Source organism: Tinamus guttatus, unplaced genomic scaffold (assembly GCF_059628265.1).
Source record: "Tinamus guttatus ecotype Peru unplaced genomic scaffold, ASM5962826v1 Tinamus_guttatus_pri_ptg001482l, whole genome shotgun sequence".
In the NCBI taxonomy this organism is placed as follows: Eukaryota; Metazoa; Chordata; class Aves; order Tinamiformes; family Tinamidae; genus Tinamus; species Tinamus guttatus.
Window position 1 is genome coordinate 2449 of NW_028290016.1, and position 17190 is coordinate 19638.

The window sequence follows — 17190 nt, forward strand, 5'->3', positions numbered from 1 at the left end:
GGCCGTCTCTACGCTGCGCGACCGTCCCGCTCGGCTGCTCTAGGCCCTCTCCTATTTTTGCTAGTCAGGACAACCCAAAATCCACCCTTTTCTACATCAGAGCGAATCCCTGACCTTCTCGACTCCGAGCGTCCCAAAAGCTTTTTCCAAGTTGCTCACCGCCTCTCTGACGGGCTATGTTTCCCTATTTCGAGGGACGCGACTCCTCTTTCCTAGGTGCTGGCCGCCTCTCTAACCGTCTGCATTTCTCTGGTCCTAACATCCACAACGCGCACGACCGGGTCGCTCGCCACCGCCATATCTCCTTTCCGAGCGTCCCGAATGTGCACGGCTTTATCCTAGGCGCTCACCGCCTCCCTAAGCGGCTATGATGCTCCCGTCCGAGCGTCCTGGACACACGTGACTCTCTGTCCTTGTCGCTCACCACCTCTCAGACCTTCTCGAGTCCAAGCTCCCCAAACAAACACACGCGACTCTTTCCTACCACTAGCCGTCTCTTTTGTTTCCCCGCTCCGGACGGCCCGAACGAAAGCGAGCCCCTCTCCTGTTTCCCGTCTCCCATACTTCCCTAAGTCTGGGCATCCGGAACGGACGCGACGTATGGCCTTGGCTACGGCCGGCCGTCTCTCGGCCCTAACTAATGCCGCCCTTTCCTAGCCTAGGACTTAAGGCTTAAGCCTTAGGGCTAAGTCCTTACCCCTAGGTCTTTAGGCTTAGGCTTAGGCGTAAGCCTTAGGGTAAAGCCTAACTCCTACATGCTCCATCTCCCCTAATCCGTCTGTCCGCCTTCCCTCGCTCTCTCTCCGCCCGCTGGCTCCCTTCTCGTCCTGCCGGCTCCAGAGATGCTCGGCCGCCGCGCTGCTGCCGTCCCGGCCCGCTCGGGAGCCACGCTCCTTCCTCGCTCGCGACCCCGCGCCGCGTAGCGGCCGGTCTCCCAGGACCTCTCTGACCTCGCCCTGCCGGACCTGAGCGTGAGCGACTCGTTCCTATTGTCTCATCCCCTCTCGAACCAACTTCCTTTCTCACGTCGTCGCGTCGCAAATGCGGACAAATTCTTACCTATTTGCTCGCTACGGCTCTAAGTTTCGCCTGTCTGAGAATCCCAAACACACGCAAAACTCTTTCCTATTGGATCTTCGCCTCTCTAACCGTGCAAGTTGTGCCGATGCAAGTACCCCAAATACATGTGACTCTTTCCTATTGGATCTCTGCCTCCCTAAGTGTCTAAGGTTCACACGTTCCAACATCCCAAACACACATGTGACTTTCCTATCGTACCTCCGCCTCTCTAATTGTCTAAGTTTCACACGTCTGAGCGTCCCAAACATGCGTGTGACTTTTCTATTGGATCTCCGCCCATCTAATCATCTAAGTTGCACACATCCGAGCATCCCAAACACGCGGGACTATCCTATTGCAGCTCCACCTCGCTAACCATCTGTTTTACACCTTCAAGAATCCCTAACACGCGTGACATTCCCGTTGCCTCGCTGCCTCTCTAACCGTCCAAGTGCCTCGCGTCAGAGCATCCCAAAGACGCACGACTCTTTCCTATTTGCTCAGCAGCCCCTACCTAGATGGCACGCGACCCGGACTGACCGAGCGGCCGTCCCCAAAGCCCCGGGGCCTCGCACGTGCGCTCGGTGCGAAGCTTCCCGTGCCCCGCGCGCGCAGGACACCTCTCTACAACGCCACATGTGACACAGCTAGGCCAACACCTCTGCCAGATGCCCCTGTCCCTGATGCGTCCGCGGCGCCATCTCCCACCTGTTTGTCTCCGCAGGTCCCGCGTCGTCCTCGGGGCGTCGGCGGCTGCGCTCCTCTCCCGCCTCTCTCCCAGCTGCCGTGGAGCTCTTCCCTGCTCCCAGCGCTCGTGAGCGCTTGCCCTCCTGTCCCATCAATCGCATGCGAACACCCTGTGCGCACCCATCACCTCCGACACCTCCCAAAGTGTTATGCCTTATGCTCTGGGCATCCTGGGCGGCATCTGAACACGGCGTCGTGGGCTCCTTCGTCTCCCTCTGGCAGCGATGCACCTCAGCCTCCTCCTCCTCCTCTTCCTCCTCCTGTCGGAACCTGCGCTGCGGAGAGAGCCTCTTACCTGAGCTCCGAGGGCGAAGAACGAGTGCAGGGGGGGCTGCTGGCTCCGAAACGGCCTCCTCTCTCACAGAACCTCCTCAAAACCTCCCGGAGGTTCCCAAATGGGACTCTGATATCCTGCCGCTGTGTGGGGGGTCCGTCCGGACCCCTCGCATCCTCCACCTCTCCGCTCCCAACATTGTGGCTAGAGAGATACCCTCTCTGGCCCGGAAAACCGAGGGCGGACGGGACGCTGCCACTTCCCGGCTCTGCGCACGGCCGCTCGGCCCCTGCAAAGTCCCTGTGGTCCCCTGCTGACGTGCCCACGATAGCCCCTGGCTGTAGGTGACAAGGAAGGGCCTATCCTCCTCTGAAGCGCTGCCGCCCTGACAAACCCGCAAAGCGCTGACGCCACACGCGAATCCTCCCCTGCTCCAACGCGAGAGCCACGCACTCCGGTCTCGGCTGCCGCCCAGCCAATCCCACTCCGAAACGATGCCGCGACGATGTTGAGCAATCGGGCCCACGGAGCCCCTTCCTCATCCTACCCGCCTCAGCCTGCAGTGGCCTGGCATGTGCCCGCGGGGGGCGGCTCTACCCTAGGACGCGCCGTGGAGCGGGGACCGAGAACCCCTGTCCCTGTATCCCGGCCCGGGGGGACGAGGGGAGACGGGGACGGGCGCTGCCCTCACCCCCGCCGCCTCTCCCGCCTCTCACCTCCTTCTCTCCTCTCCGCAGGGCCCGGCGCGGTGCACGACGGCGGCAACGCGGCCTCCCGGGCGGCCTCCCGCCTCTGGCTCTGGGGCACCTTCCTCGCCGCCTTCCTCCTCGGCTTTTGATAAGAAAGCGCAGGGCCTCGGAGGCGACGGCGCGCCTCCCCTCCGCCGCGGACTCGGCCTCCCGCGCCCCCGGGAACGGACTCCGGAGCTCTCTCGCCGCCGTCCCGCTCGATGCTCCGCGCGCCGCCGGACCGGAGCTCCCGCGCGCCGCCTCCCCGCCGCAGCCCGGACTCGCCGGCCCGTTCCCGGCGCGGACGACGTCCCCCGAGAGGAGCGGAGCGCCCGAGCGGGCGCGAGCCCCTCGTCCCCGTCAGCGCCGCCGGAGCCGTCCGCCCCGCGAGCCGAGCGCCCCGCGGCTCCCGTGCCAAATTCTCCTCTCGGCTCCCCGGAGCCCTCGCTCGGCGGCGCCTCCCTGACCGTCCTGCTGCTTCCCCGATGCCAAGGGGACACCCCCTGCACGCGTCCCCGCTCGGAGGCCGGGATGCTCCCGGGAGCTGCCGCCTCTCCTGGTGTGCTCCGAGCCGACCGCCTCGCCCACGCCGCTACCACGACCCCCGAGGAAACGCGGGACGCCCCGGGAAGAGCCCGCGCTCCTCCCACGAGCCGCCCACGCTCCCCGGAGGGAGCGGAGTGGGAGCCCACGCTCGGACCCACGTGGGCTCCCGGCCGTCCCCCGGCCGCCCCCCGCCTGCAGAAACCGCCCGAATCCCGCGATGTCCCCGTCTTCCCGCTGCAAAACTGTCCGAGCCGCCTGTCCGCTCCCTATCCCGCCTTGGGGACGAGCCGCAGCCTGTCCCGCACGGACACAAGGAACCTCTCCGCCCAGACTGCGTCTGCCCGACGGCCGCCCTGATGGGCCAAAGGCGACAAAAACGGCCCTGGCTGCGCGCGAACGCGAGGAATGGAGAGGAGCCCTGCTGACCGCGCAGGACCGTCCCGCCTCCGATACCACGCTGAGGGGCGCCGGAGAAGCGAAACGCCGGACCCGCCGCACGGGGCAGCTCCGCGGAGCCCGGCCTCCCACCACGCCGACGACGGCGACGTCGAGGACGGCTCCGGAGACACGCGCTTGCGGCGCACCGACCCAACGCGCTGCCATCCCGCCAGATTGCCTGCGTCACGGGGACCCGCGGGGCGCCCCGGCCTCCCCGGAACGTCCTCCCACGGCCCCACTGCTCTACGCGAGGGCCCGGGGCTGGCCCCGACTCGCCGCCTCCGCTCGCAACGCCTCCTGAGCGCGCCGGCGTTGACGGTGCCGGCCTTTCCCGTGCCGTGGCTCCCTTCCCGTCCCCGGAGGCGGCACGAGCGCCCGGCGGCCTCCGTCCCGGGACGGCCTCGCTCGCGAGGACCGCGGCCCGCGCCGGGGCCCGTTTCCGTCGATCGTTGTATTCAAAAGGTGACTATACTACCTGAGATTCGTGCATGTTACATTGTAGTTGTAACCTTTTCTAATTCGGCAAGAATAAGAGATGGTTGTGATTGTGCAGTGTACCAATAAAGTTTGACAAACTTTGTACCCGCGGCGCTTTCCTCGCCGCGCCGCTCAGCCCCATGGCTCTGCCCCGACGGGCTCCCGCTCCTCTGCCCGGCCTCCACCGCCGCTTCCCTCCGCCCGGAGCCTCCGGAGGGTCCCGAGCGTCCCACGGGCCCCGTCCCCGCACAGCGGAATTCCGCGCGCAAAGACGCGACTCTCCCGCTGACCGCCGAGACGCCCGGCACCAAAACCGCCCTCCGCCGCCAACGCGGAGCAAAGCGCTCAGCTCCCGAGACCAGAAATCCACTCCGAATCCAGGAGACGCCGCGCGATCTCCCGCAAACGCCATGAAAAAGGCCCCGAGGGAGCGGCGCCTCCGCCCCGGCAGCTCCCGCGGCTTTCCGACGGATCCGAAGAGGTTGCCGAAGCGCCTACCTGATGCTGAAGCGTCTCCCGTGGCCTCCCCCGCCGCGGCCTCCGCGAGCCCGAGTCCTCCGCCGTTCGGGAGGCCCGAGCCGGAGCCTCGCGCCGAGGAAGCCGGCGGGACGTGGGAGGCGTCCGGGACCCGTCGCGGGGTGTCCCCGGGATCGTCGACGCTCCCCGTCGGGGGGTGACGTCCGCGCGTCCCCTCCCCTTGCGCCCTCGGCAATGAGCAGCACACGCAGACGGAGCAGCCACATGGAACATTTGTTTTAATGGACAGGCAGAGAGAGGCCTCCCCTCGCCGCCCCCGGTCCCCCCCGGCCGCGCGAAACGGGGGGGAGGCCGAAAAGGACGAGCGCGAAAAGCCCCCGCTCCCCGCGCGGGCTCGGGGAGCGGCGCGTGGGGACCGCCTCCTTTTATATATATATACATATATATACACACACACGCACACGCACGCACACATATACATATATATATATATAAAACGGAGCTAGAGAGACCTCCGCCTCCGCCTCGGTTCCGCCCCGAGTCGCGCCGACGGGCCCCGGGGCCGCGCGCGCCCCGCTCGCCGAGAGGCCCCGTCGCCTCCGAGGAGACCGACGCGCACCTAACTCCGTACACAGCATGCAGAAATGGCAGCGAAAGGACCCTGCTGAGCGCGGCGGCTAGAACGCTAACCAAAAACAAAAAATTATATATATATATATGTATATTTATATATACTGTATATATATATCCCAGAAAAAGAACAAGCGCCCACCTCCGGGCGGCGGGACGAGGCCGGCGCGGCCTCCCGCGCGTCCCGAGCGCGCGCTCGCCCCCGCCGCGGCGTCCCCCGCTCTGCCTGGCTCGTGCGGCCTTTTGCGTTTCGCCTTTGTCTTTTTCTTACGAACTAACAGTTCTAGGCTCGTGTCGGAAAATATAAGCGCTGGAATCCAGAATGACTCGGAATCCCTTATTATTCCCGATGCCCGCGGGCGGGACGGCGAACGCGCGGGGAACGACCGCGTCGCGCCTCGCGCTTTGCCCCCGCGGGAACCGGTGGGGAGCCACATATATATATATACACATATATATATGTAGAGCAGGGTGTGTGTGTATATATATACATATATATATATATGTATGGTTGGGAACACGAACGGCGGCACGGCCCGCGGAAAGACGGGGAACTCGCGGCCGAGCCGGAAACGAAAAACGGGAAGGGCGCGAGGGAAGGGGCGAAAATGGGAAAGAAAAAGACTCGGTCACGGTGCATCTTCAGCGGGAAGCCTCGGATGTCGGTGCTTTCCAAAACGGCCTCCTCTTCTCCTCCGCGTGCGCTCGCTCCGCTCTCCCCCTGCCCTGGGTGGCCTGGCCGGACGCTCTCTCAATTCGTATGATTATTTTCTGGAACGGTGAATGCTTCTGCTGCTTCTTCTTTCCTCGGGCGCTCGCTCGCTCGCTCGCCGCCGCTGCGGGGCCGCCGCTACCGCGCGGGCCAGCGCTCGGGTCAAAACTTGAGGAGCAGGTGGGCGAGCGAGAGGGGCAGCAGCCACGGGGCGCCCGCTCGCCGCCACGCGCCGTTGGTGCCGTCGTGCACCGCGCCGGGGCCTGCGGGAGGGAGCGGAGAGCGCGCCGCGTTAGCCGCCGAGGAGCGCGAGGACGCGCCGGCGCCACCGGCCAAACCCTTCGCTCCGGGGCCCCCGGGCGTCGCGCTGATGTCTCGCCCCTAAATCCGCAAAAACGCTGGGCGAATCCGGCGGACGCCCCGAGCCGGACGACGAGGCTGCTCGCCGGGCGCTCCCCACGGATCCGCCGCCGCTCGGATCGCGCGACGCCGGGAACGCCACGCGCCGGAGCCGACCCCGAGCAGCATGGAGCGCACAAAAGCCATAGCGCCTCGGTGACACGGGCAAGAGGACCTCCCGACGCGCTTCTCCGAGACACAGAGCACGGAGAAGCGGGGATGTGGAAGCGGGGCGCGCGGGGGAGCCCCACGAGCGCGCGGCTCCGTCACGCCGCGGCGACGGGGGGAACGGAGCCGGGGGAGCGCTCGCGCCGCGGGGCCCCGTGTTACTGACCTTTCCAGGGTGTCAGAGCGGGAGTTGTCTCCTCTAAAAATTAAAGAACAAGTCACGGTTAAGGCGGAGGAGCCGCGCGCGGCTCCGGCTCGAGACGCCGCCGCTCCTGCCCGCCACATGGGGCCGGCCCGGGACCTCGCTCCTGGGGGTCCCCATCCTCGCCTCCAAGGAGGGTAGGGGGACACGAAACTCGCCCGGGACACGGAGACACCCCCAAAGGGTTGTCCGTATCCTCCGTCCAACGCGAGAGAGGCTCTAATTAGCCAAGGGTTGTGCGGGCGCGAGGAGAGGCCGCTGAAGGCTCCCGGCACGGGCGGACGGCCGAGTCCACCGCGCTCCGGGGCAAATCCACGCCATCACAGCCCGGGATTTCAATCCCGACGACATTACAAGGGACAACAACAGAGATAAGGGAAGATTCGGAACACGCCGACGCCCACGCAACCGGTTTCGTGACACCGGCCGCGGTCAACGGATTAGAAAGGGGAGAACCGACAGCTCTCGCAAAGCCCTCGACCCGCAGACACCATCCCTAACGAGGAGGGGGCTCTTCTGCTCGCGCTACGGAAGATCACGGAAAACCAGACAGGCTACAAAAAGGCATTTTTGGCCCATGTTAGGGGCCATCGCGTGCAGAGACCTGACGCGTGCAGGGAGCAAGGAGAGCCCTCCCATCGCTCCGACCACACCTCCGGCGCACGGATCAAACAGCTCCCGGATCGGGGAACGAAGCCTCTCTCCCTTCAAACCCTTCCCGCGCCCCTCTGGAAACTCATTACAACTATATACATCCAAAGGGAGCGTTCAGGCCGTGCTCCCGGTTCCACGCTCCGCTCGGATCCGTCCCCTCTTCCCGCGAAGACGGCAGGCCCGTTCCCACCGCCGTCCCCGCTGGGGACTCGTCGCGCCGAGACGCCGCAAACCGGCCGCCAGATCCGCGTTCCCGATCGGAAAGGGACAAAAGCCACCCCGGGGACAAACGACAGAGACGGCCGCGGTCGGAGATGGCGCCGGCCTCGGGACCGGGGTGCCGCGCGCGCTCACCGTAGAGGATCATGCTGGCATTGGTGTTCCCTAGCTGGTTGGAGGCCACGCAGGTGTAGTTGCCGTAGTCCTGCTCGGAGACGTTGAAGAAGGTGAGGCGGGAGAAGAAGGCTTCGTTCTCCACCTTGAGCCCTTTCTGGCCCTGGGCCAGCCTGGCGGCGGGGGACAAGGGGTGGCCGTGAGGGGCCGGCCTCGCCGGGAGCGCCCGCTCGCTTCGACACCCGCCGAAAAGAGCTTACCGCTTGTCGTCCTTGAACCACTGGAACTCGGCCGAGGGCACGGCGGAGGCCTCGCACTGCAGGACGCCCTTCTGGCCCACGGGCACCGCGGTGCTCTTGGCGTCCGAGATGTACGGCGGGTCTGCGGGGAGACGGGAGCGCGCCGTGAGCGCGCCGGGAGCCCCCCTCGCGTCGCGGCGCCACGGGGGCTCTGCCCTTGGGTCCCCAGCGGCGGGTGGCCGCTCTCCGCCTCTCCTTTCGCTCTCTCTTTTCCTTCTTAGAGGGAAAAAAGCTGATTCGCTGCTCGCTTCTTCCTCTCCCCAGAGGGTACCGGCACCGTGTCACGCCGCGCGCTCAAACGCCAGCTCGACGGCGGCGCGGAGGGGGATGCGCAAAGCGACGCGGCTCACGGAACCGAGGCGGGGAAAAACAGGCAAAATGGGAAAAAACGGGCGAAACGGCGGCCGCTCGGGAAAGCGGAGCCACTCACAGTTGACGGTGACTTTGACTCGCTGCACGACGGGGGCCGCCACGTCGTTGGAGGCGCTGCACTCGTACTCCCCGGACTGCTCCCGCGTGATGCCCGTGATCTCCAGGTACTCGTCCTCGCTCACGAAGCCCACGGCTGCGGGGGAAGAAACAGAGCGTCCGTGAGCATCCGGGGGACCCGTGTCCGTGGCCCCTCCAACGCCCGCGTTCCGACGGACTCGATCGCCCGCGAGAGCGGATCTGGAGAAACTCGGCACCTCGTCTCCGCATCGCCCCCATGGCCGGGACGCTCCGATTGCCGCGCGCGGCATCCCCGAGCCCGGTGTCACGCTTCGTGTTCCTATAAATCTTCAACGGCGGCCCTTGGTACATATGTGTGGCAAGTGGTGTCATATTTTAATTAGGCTTGCCCTACACCAGCTGAAATTAATAATAGCTCGAATTACCGGTGTAATTTATAAATTAACATGGCTGCAGCATTAGGAAATAAATTAGCCCCGGACAGCTGGCTCTGGCAGCGAGCGCCGACGGACGGAGACCGACTGCGGGTCCGGGGGCTCCGAGCGAAGCCCCCGTCCCCCGAATCCCTGCGTCCCCATGGACTGTGCCAGGGTTCTGCTCCGTCCTCAGCCCATCCACGTGGGGCAAAATGCGTCGCCCGAAGTGCGGAATCGCTAACGCCCATGGGACACCGCAGCCAAGGGATGCGATTCCCACCGGGACGGCGCGCGACGCCAAAACGGCCCTTTTGAGATTCCACCCGTCCTGCCGCAACGCGTGCTGCAAAAAAAGGAAAAAAAAGAAAAAGCAGAAGGAGGGGGAGGAAATAAATAAATCCCTTTTATGGCTGACCTAGAATCGGCTGCTCGGGAGCACAGCGCTGCCTGCTGATAAAAGGAGGGCACGGCCGGATGCTCCGCGCGCTAACCCGGCTCCGGGTTCCGCGCCGGGAGCGGGGCCGGGCCCCGCGGGACGAGGCCGCCGGGATTCGGATGGGCCACGGGAACGAGGAAACGGGAACCCGCTTCCCGGGCGCCCGAGCCGGCGCCGCGCGGCTCCGTCCGGCCGGGACCTGCCGGAGAGCGCGAATATTTTATGGAGATAATTTTATTAAAATGTTTACAACAATACAGATATTGGCAGCGGGCTTCAATCAATAGCGCAATTTATTGTCCTTCAAGGTGAACATTAAGCCAAGCTGCCCATTAGTCAATATTTACCTCCAAGGCCTATAAATCTTGATCCTGGCTACGGCCGCTCATGACAGCGGCCGATTCCAGAGAAGTCCAAGCAGGAGCGTGAAACATCGCTCCTTTTGGAGGGGAAACAGTAACCGGTTAATTACAGCCCCTGCGGCGAGTCGCGGCTGCCGATTTACGGCCGCTTCTGGCAGTAAAAATTAACGCGGCAGCTCCCGAACCAGCGCCGCGAGCGCCGCAGACGCCGGCTTTGTTAGGAGGGATAAAACCGGGAGCGCCGAGCGCCTTTGTTCGCGAGGAGAAACTCCTCGGGAAATAAAGGGATTATGGAAATTCATGTTGAAAGACACAAAAACCAAACAACCCCGGGACCAGCCACCCTTGAAGGAGTCGCTGCCTCGGACGCCGAGCGCGTCAAACGCGGAGACGCTCCGCGCTCCCGCGGCGCGCGCCGGAGCCTGCGAGCTGGCACGCGGTCGGAAGCGCCCGCTCGCCGCGGATGGCCCCGGGGACACCGCTCCGCGCTCAGACCGGACCGACGGGGCCAAATGGACCCGAGGGCCTTCGCCTGCGGCCGAACCCGGGTCCGTTCGGAGCACGCGGGCCGCGCCGGAGCGCGCCGAGCACTTAAGGGCCGTCGGCTCATTAGAGATGAGCCTGAGCGCTCATTAGAGATCCGCTTCCCTTAATGCTATCCACATATTATGACAAGCACGGAGCCAGGCGGCTTCCTCCCGCGCCCGCGGCCGGCCCGGAGCACGCCGGCACGGCCGCGTCCCATGGGCTCCCCGCACGGAGCCGCGTCTCCGCGCTCCCCGCCGCGCCGCCTTCGCCGCTCGCAAGGTGAGAGAGGACGGCGGCGCCGGAACGAGCGATCCTCCCGCGTGCCCTCTCCCAGCAGTGGCCCTAATTCATTTTTCATGGCCCCGCGCGGTGACAAAAGCCGCTGCTGCTCTCTTGTAAGCGCGCGCCGGGCCATAAGTCAGAGCTGATGCGCATTTTCCCCCCGGGTGCCGAAGCCGGGCGCTTGATTTAATTTGTCCCCTCGCTCGGCGCGCAGCCTCTGCCGACGAGGCTCTCCGGAGGGCGCCGCGATGCCAGCGAGCGACGGAAACATCCCCAGGATGGGAAGCGAGCAGCAGAATGGCGCGAGGGAAGGGAAAACCAGCAGCCAGGGCGGTCGAAATCCACCTGCGGCAGCAGGGATCGCTCCGGGCCTCCCCGGCGTGTCCCTGGGGCCACGGGGCGAGGGCCGCTCGCGCCTCTCCATCATCTTTATCCCGTCTTTATTTTTCCAGACACGCTATTTTCCGGCCCAGTGGCCTTGCGCTGTCCCTCGTGTTTTATGGCGCTGATGTCTCCATTCCGGGAGCATCGCTGGCGATACCGCCGCTTCGTGATAGGAGCCGGGGAAATATACGGGCGGGCGGGTGGCGAGACGGACGCGCTCGCCACAGCCGGGGGACACGGGGTCCGGCCGGTCCCCGGCACGTGCCAGGGCTGGAAAATGCAACAGCAAGAGAGGAAAAGCTGCTGTAAATAAGAGCGGTGGATGGCAGCAAGGGGAAGGAGCCACGGGCTATGGCGCTGCCGTGGCTCTAAATTATACTGCAGGAGGCGGCAAACAAAAGAGGCCGAGAGACAGAGGCCAGGAGGAAGAAGAATTGCCGTTGTTTTACCGGGCGCACGGGCAAGTTCAGGGGATCACAATAAGACTATTATTATCTCGACTCGGCCGCGAGAGGACAGGAGAGCAAGAGGCGGCTCTTCCCGGCGGCGGAAGCGCTTCCGAGCGCATCCCGTGCGCTCCGAGCGCCCTTCGCGGCCGCAGCCCCGGGAGAGGGGGCTGGCAACCTGCCCTGCCTAATCCCGCGGCTCCCGACTCCTCGCGCGCTTAATATTCACGACAGAGAGAACATTTCACGGCGAATTGGACGCACGTTCAACTGGAAATGGAAATTTTATGACTGTTCTCACTCGGAGCTGCCGATTACACCAGCTGAGAAAACACGGGAGCAAATGAACAACCTGCGAACTGTAAAGTATATTAATAATGAAATCACAGCCCGGGAAATGAAGGCTTTATTCTGTTTATATTCTGCCCCATTAATAGGAAGCACTCGCGCTAGCTCCACCCCATTAGCCAGCAACCCGGGCAGAGCAGGGGCACGAGGAGGGCAGGTCGGCGACGTCCCCGCCAGGACCGGCCTCCGCAAACTGGGAAGCGCCGGAAAGTCCGGAACGCCGGACATTGGACATTGCCGAGCGATGTTTAGGCAACACGCTGAAGCGGAGAGGGTTTTTTTTCCTCCTTTTCTTATGAGAAAAGCGTCGCCTCATTTGGAGCTGGTAGGGGTCTGGTTATTTTTGTACTAAGAGGCGTCTTTTTAAGGGCGGCGCTGCCAAATACGCAAACAAATCAGCTCAGCGGGTTCGTTCGCACCACGCAGGCAATCAAACGCGTTGCTTATATCCGCGTACATCCAGAGAAGCGTATAACCTCCTAGTGCTCCGGAATAGCGGGAGGAACGAGGGTGCATCAACGGGGGGAGGAAATACAACCGCTCGGCGCGCAAGGCTCTTCCGCAACGAACGCGATCCCGAGGGCCCCTGATGCCGTCGGATCCCGCCGCTCCGGACCCGCCGCTGGGAAGCAACCCGGGAGCTTCCTGGTTCCCTGCCACCCCGGGGGCCGTGTCCGGCGCGCGCCGCGGCCGCGCGCGTCCAACCCGGCGGCAGATTTACAGGTTAGCGATGATCGAGCGGAGCGCCCGGCGGCCAAATTAATGCCGGCTATAATGTAGTTTACCTCATTAAACAACGCGCACCAAGATCCTGTCTGTTGTAAAACAATTGGTCTCTGAAGCCTAGTGTTCATCTTCCAGGGTTGCTGGGAGATAATAAATGGGTAATATTCCGGCGATAATGGTAATGGAGTCACGGCTCAGAGCTAATATTATGGCAAAGCAGTAATTATTTCAACAGTAAACAAGGGGACGGTTGAGCTGCCGACGGGGCCGCAGCCTCTCGCGACGCCTCGGCCGCGTTAGCCCCGGGCTACCAGAAGGGAGGCGAGCTTGCCCAGCTCCTTTCCTGCTAGTGGTGGCCGCTACTTCATGGCTAGCAAAGCCCGGACACCCTGTGCCCCTTCGTGTCCGGGCGGGAGGGAATCGCTGCATCCCAATCCGCAGGGCTGCTCCCAGAGTCCCTTCCCTGCTGATGTATAGACAGATGCTCTCACGAGACCCCTGCCACATTAGGCCGCTCTGCCTCATCTATCTCGAGCGCGCGCGCGAGCGGCGATGACCGCCGTGCCGCGGCACCACGTGGCCCCACCGTGTTCATCCTCCTACTTCCCGATCGGCCCTCCTGCAAGGACAGCTCCATCGAGCCAAGCCGTCACGTTGTCACCGCTGACACCCGCCACCCTGGGACATGCGCCCGAGTCCGTCCTACTACAGCAATAACCTGAGAGCAATGGGAGAAACTCGGCTCCTGACCGGAGGCAACGCGCGCCTCGTTGCTACAGTTTGGGTAAATACTCTCTCTTTGCCGTCGCCCTGCGCTGCTGCTCGTGGGCCCAAAATTCCAGCGTTTGCCCCCGTGAGAAACAGCCCGACAACATGGCAATCGCCATGACGATGTCCGAGGTACCCAAAAACACCCAAATAAAGCGCCCAGTAACTATGGAAACACCTGAGGGAGCGAAACCCGATCGAGGGCTAGAGCAGCTCTCCCCGCTTTATGGATGCGGGACAAGAATAAATTGGAGGCGTGGGATCCAAAGTGAAGCCCATCACCTAAAAGTGCCAACACGTATCGGCATGCGGGCGCCAAAACACACCGGTCCATGAGAAGGGATACAGCCCGCAGCACCGCATAGATGGAGCCCGACCACGGCGCCTCGCGCCTCCCCGACACCCACGTGTCCCTTTGGGTCCTGCGGCGGCCCCAAGACGGGGACCAAGGGCATCCTGAGCCATTTCAAAACTCCCTTCGAGTTCTGAAAGGAGGAGGCCTAACCGCGGCCAAAAGCAGGTAAGAGCTGCTGCTGCTGCAAATTACCCGGCGCCGCGGGTAATTTCTGATTAGCTTGCTTTCCTCTCTCGGCGCATCCTCAGTTTCCATAGCAGCTAAGACCTAAGTAAAACGGGAACATCTGGTTCAAGCGCAGGTAAAGATTCCCTGGGGGAAGGAACCTGCTGGATGGCAGCGAACACGGAAAGGGGGAAAAGTCTTCTGGAAGACGGCGGCGCGAGGAGCCCTTCTTACCTTTGGGCGAGATGTGTCTCCAGGTGATGGTGGGGTCTGGCCTGCCCGTGGCTATGCAGGTGAGGCTGACGTTGCCGCCCTCGTTGATGGAGACGTCGGAGGAGATCTCGGTGATTTTCGGAGACACTGCAAGGACACGGAAGGGGGGAGTTAAATGGCAAGTCAACGCTCCGAGCGTGCGCGGGGGAGGATTGGCCTTCCCCCCGCTACCCCTACCGAGCGGCCTTATCCAACTCGGACGTAAAACACAGGGGAAAAAGGGGGAAGGAGAGGACGGGGGGATGGAGGAGAAGGGCAGAAGCCGGAATTCACGCCCCGAGCCCCCGGGGAACGCGGAACGGCGGCGGCGGCCGCGCACGCGCAGCCTCCGCCGCGCAGGTAAGTAATTTATCGATCCGTAAAGCACCGCGAGACGCTCTGCGAGGGATTATGTCACGCCAGCGCCGTGCAATAAAATAAAAAATGATGGATTTTTGGTGAACACGAGGGTGATTTAGGGTTTGTAGTTGGAAGTGTAGTTAAAGTACATTTTAAGTGGAAATCAAGGTGGGTAATGAATTACTCTCTGTTTTGAAGGGCTGCCGGGAGTCGGTTTTCCACAGTTCCCAAGGACGACGGCGGGTCGGATGTTCCCGGAGCAACGGGGGCTCCAGGGCGGGACAACGCGGGGCACGAAGACCCCGCCAAAGGGTTTTGCTTCCATTAAAACACACCGGGAAATGCGCGGCGCTGGGATGCGGGAAACGTGCCCGGGTTATCTCGGGACACGCTGGGAAAGAGACTTGTCCGTCTCGAGCCGTCTCCTTCAGCCCCCGTCGGATGAGACGAGGCAGAGGGGAGGCCGGAGCGGCTGGGAAGGAAACGAGAGCGGCGACGTGAGCGAAGTCTTTAGCTAACCCTTAAATTAAACCCGCGCTGGCAGGATTTAACACGACAGTTATTGTATGCTAATTAAATGTTTGAATAATTAACCGCACGAACTACTCAAAATGCCTTTCTCCAGATGTAACAGGTATATTATAAGGCTTTTAACACGCAGGGGAGAAAAACCTTAATAAATAAGCGATCACAGATACACGCTCCACGCAAGCCTACGCTAAAAGGGCCGTATCCTGTTCCATGGTGATGGGACCGGCGTTTCAGCGAGCTGAGTTTGCCCTCGCGTTTCGTGGCTACGAGGCTGGGAAGGGTTTGGGCTCCAAACGCGCTCCAAGACTTGCACGAGGACTTGCTGTCCCTGTCAGACCAGAACCACACCGCTTCCCATCTCGTCAAACGCGCCACCCTCCGTCTTCCCATGCGCGCGACGTCTGCTCCGGATCAAAGGCGAGCGCCGGGAGCGACTCCAAAGTGACTCCGATGCGCGCCGGCAGCTTCCCGAGCGCCGCGCCGGCGGAGTTCCCGCTTCCGACGCCTCTCGTTTACACTTGTCACCCACAAGACACCTCCGTGTCTTACAGGGCGCTACGACAACAGGTCCTAATTCAGCAGCAAGGGCAAGGGCAATTCCTGACCTGCGCTTCCTTCCAAGCGAGCCCCATAGGAAGACACCCAGAAACGAGGAGGACGTACGTAAGGGCCTTAATGAGCAACTAATAGCGAACGGATGGCAATTCCTCTCTAAAAATACGGCACAACGAGACGTGTCGTACGGCGCCAAGACGCGTCTAAGGGATTTCCAGGACGGGCAGCGCTTCCTGCGGCAGCAAAGCTCTCCGGAGCTCGCAGGACGCGCACCTCTGCATTCCCTATGCAAGGCGAGCAAGGCCTCGGAAGAGGCAGAAAACTCCCGGATCCAGAAAGCTTGAGGCACTCGCCTCTTCCTCCCGGCTCCGCGCCGCTGGAAGCGCCGTTAATCCCCCCAGGAAACGTCCCGGCACGGGAATGAGAGGAAAAGCGCGGCGCGCGCATGCCCAGGTTGGGAGGCGACTGCTCGCTAAGACAAAGCTCGTCAAAGGCGTCACCTCAAAAGGCTGAACGTCTTTATTAGATTCCTGCCGGGCCCCCCGAGATCGGAGGGACACGACGAGAGGATTCTCAGCGGAGCTGTCATCATCCAGAAACTAATTAAAGGCTGCGCGGGAAGTCGGGCCGCGCGCGCTCCGGAGAGCGAAACGCGTTAGCGAGCGGAGTCGGGAAAAATATTACAAGCCAACTTCGGATCGGAAAGGGCCAGCTGGGGATTTGACAACGACGTGCCTCTCCCTGTCTTTCTTCCCGCTCCTCCTGCCTTTTTTCCCTTCTTTCCCAACACGGCCGCAATCTCGGGGTATTCCGGGAACGGGGAGCGCGCGGACCCATCGCACGGATGCGGGAGCCGGAGCGTCATCGCCAGGGACAGCTCTGAGTCCCTCGTGCAGCCGGTGCCTCCAGGGAATATAGGGCAGATACCTCTGCAGTGAAGCCTTAGTTAAAAAGATGCTCTTTAAATTACATTTTGGCCATCTCGAGCAGAGAGGTCCTGCGCATGCACACTGTTTTTTCCTTTATGTTCCATCTAGAGGCTTAAAAACACACAGAGAAAAATAAATCTCCCTACCATGGAAAACACACCGCGCTCTTGCACCCTGCCTCTTATCCTCGGCAGCTCTTGTGCCGCCTCGTCCCCGGCTCGAGCACAAAATGAGCGTTTGCGATTCCCCTGTCCGCAATGACACTAATCTCCTGTGCAGAGCGGGCCCGGGGAAGGCAGGGCTTCCAGAAACACCGGAACCGGCCCCAAAATGATGGTTTTAACCTCCAAAAACACTCAGAAAAAACGCGGCGACGAGGCGGGGCCATCCGCGCACGAGCATTTTCCATACGGATTGCTCCCTCGCTTCCTGCTTCTCCTAAACGCCACCCTGGAGCTTGCTTCGGGGCCACCCTCATGCCTCAGGGGAGCTAAGAGGACCTCCAGGAGCTCTTCTCCATCAAGCGACCTTCGCTTTGCCCATCTCTCTTCCAATGTTCTTCCCAACACGCTCACGCTCGCCACGGAAGGAACAGCTTCACCCTCTCTGCGTCCTCCTCCTCTTCTTCCTCCCGTCTATTCATTGGCTTGGGCAGATTTTCTTTCCCTTCCCTTCCCCTTTCATTTCCAAAGCCTGCGATGCCCCGATTCAAAATCATCGCCGCTTTTAACCCGCCGCGGCCCTCTTTAATTAA

The 17190-nt window shown here is 62.6% G+C and overlaps 1 protein-coding gene across 1 annotated transcript in view; it reads right to left on the minus strand.

Moving 5' to 3' along the window:
* Positions 1–6241: 6241 nt before the first annotated feature.
* Positions 6242–17190, minus strand: part of LOC104575963 (protein CEPU-1) — a 49354-nt gene continuing 38405 nt past the window's right edge. The window contains exons 3-7 of the mRNA XM_088539202.1: positions 14044–14169; positions 8574–8708; positions 8105–8225; positions 7866–8017; positions 6242–6351 (exon numbers count right to left, since the gene is read on the minus strand). Of these exons, the coding sequence (XP_088395328.1) occupies positions 6251–6351; positions 7866–8017; positions 8105–8225; positions 8574–8708; positions 14044–14169 (635 nt within the window). The 3' untranslated portion in view covers positions 6242–6250. The remainder of the gene's footprint in view (positions 6352–7865; positions 8018–8104; positions 8226–8573; positions 8709–14043; positions 14170–17190) is intronic.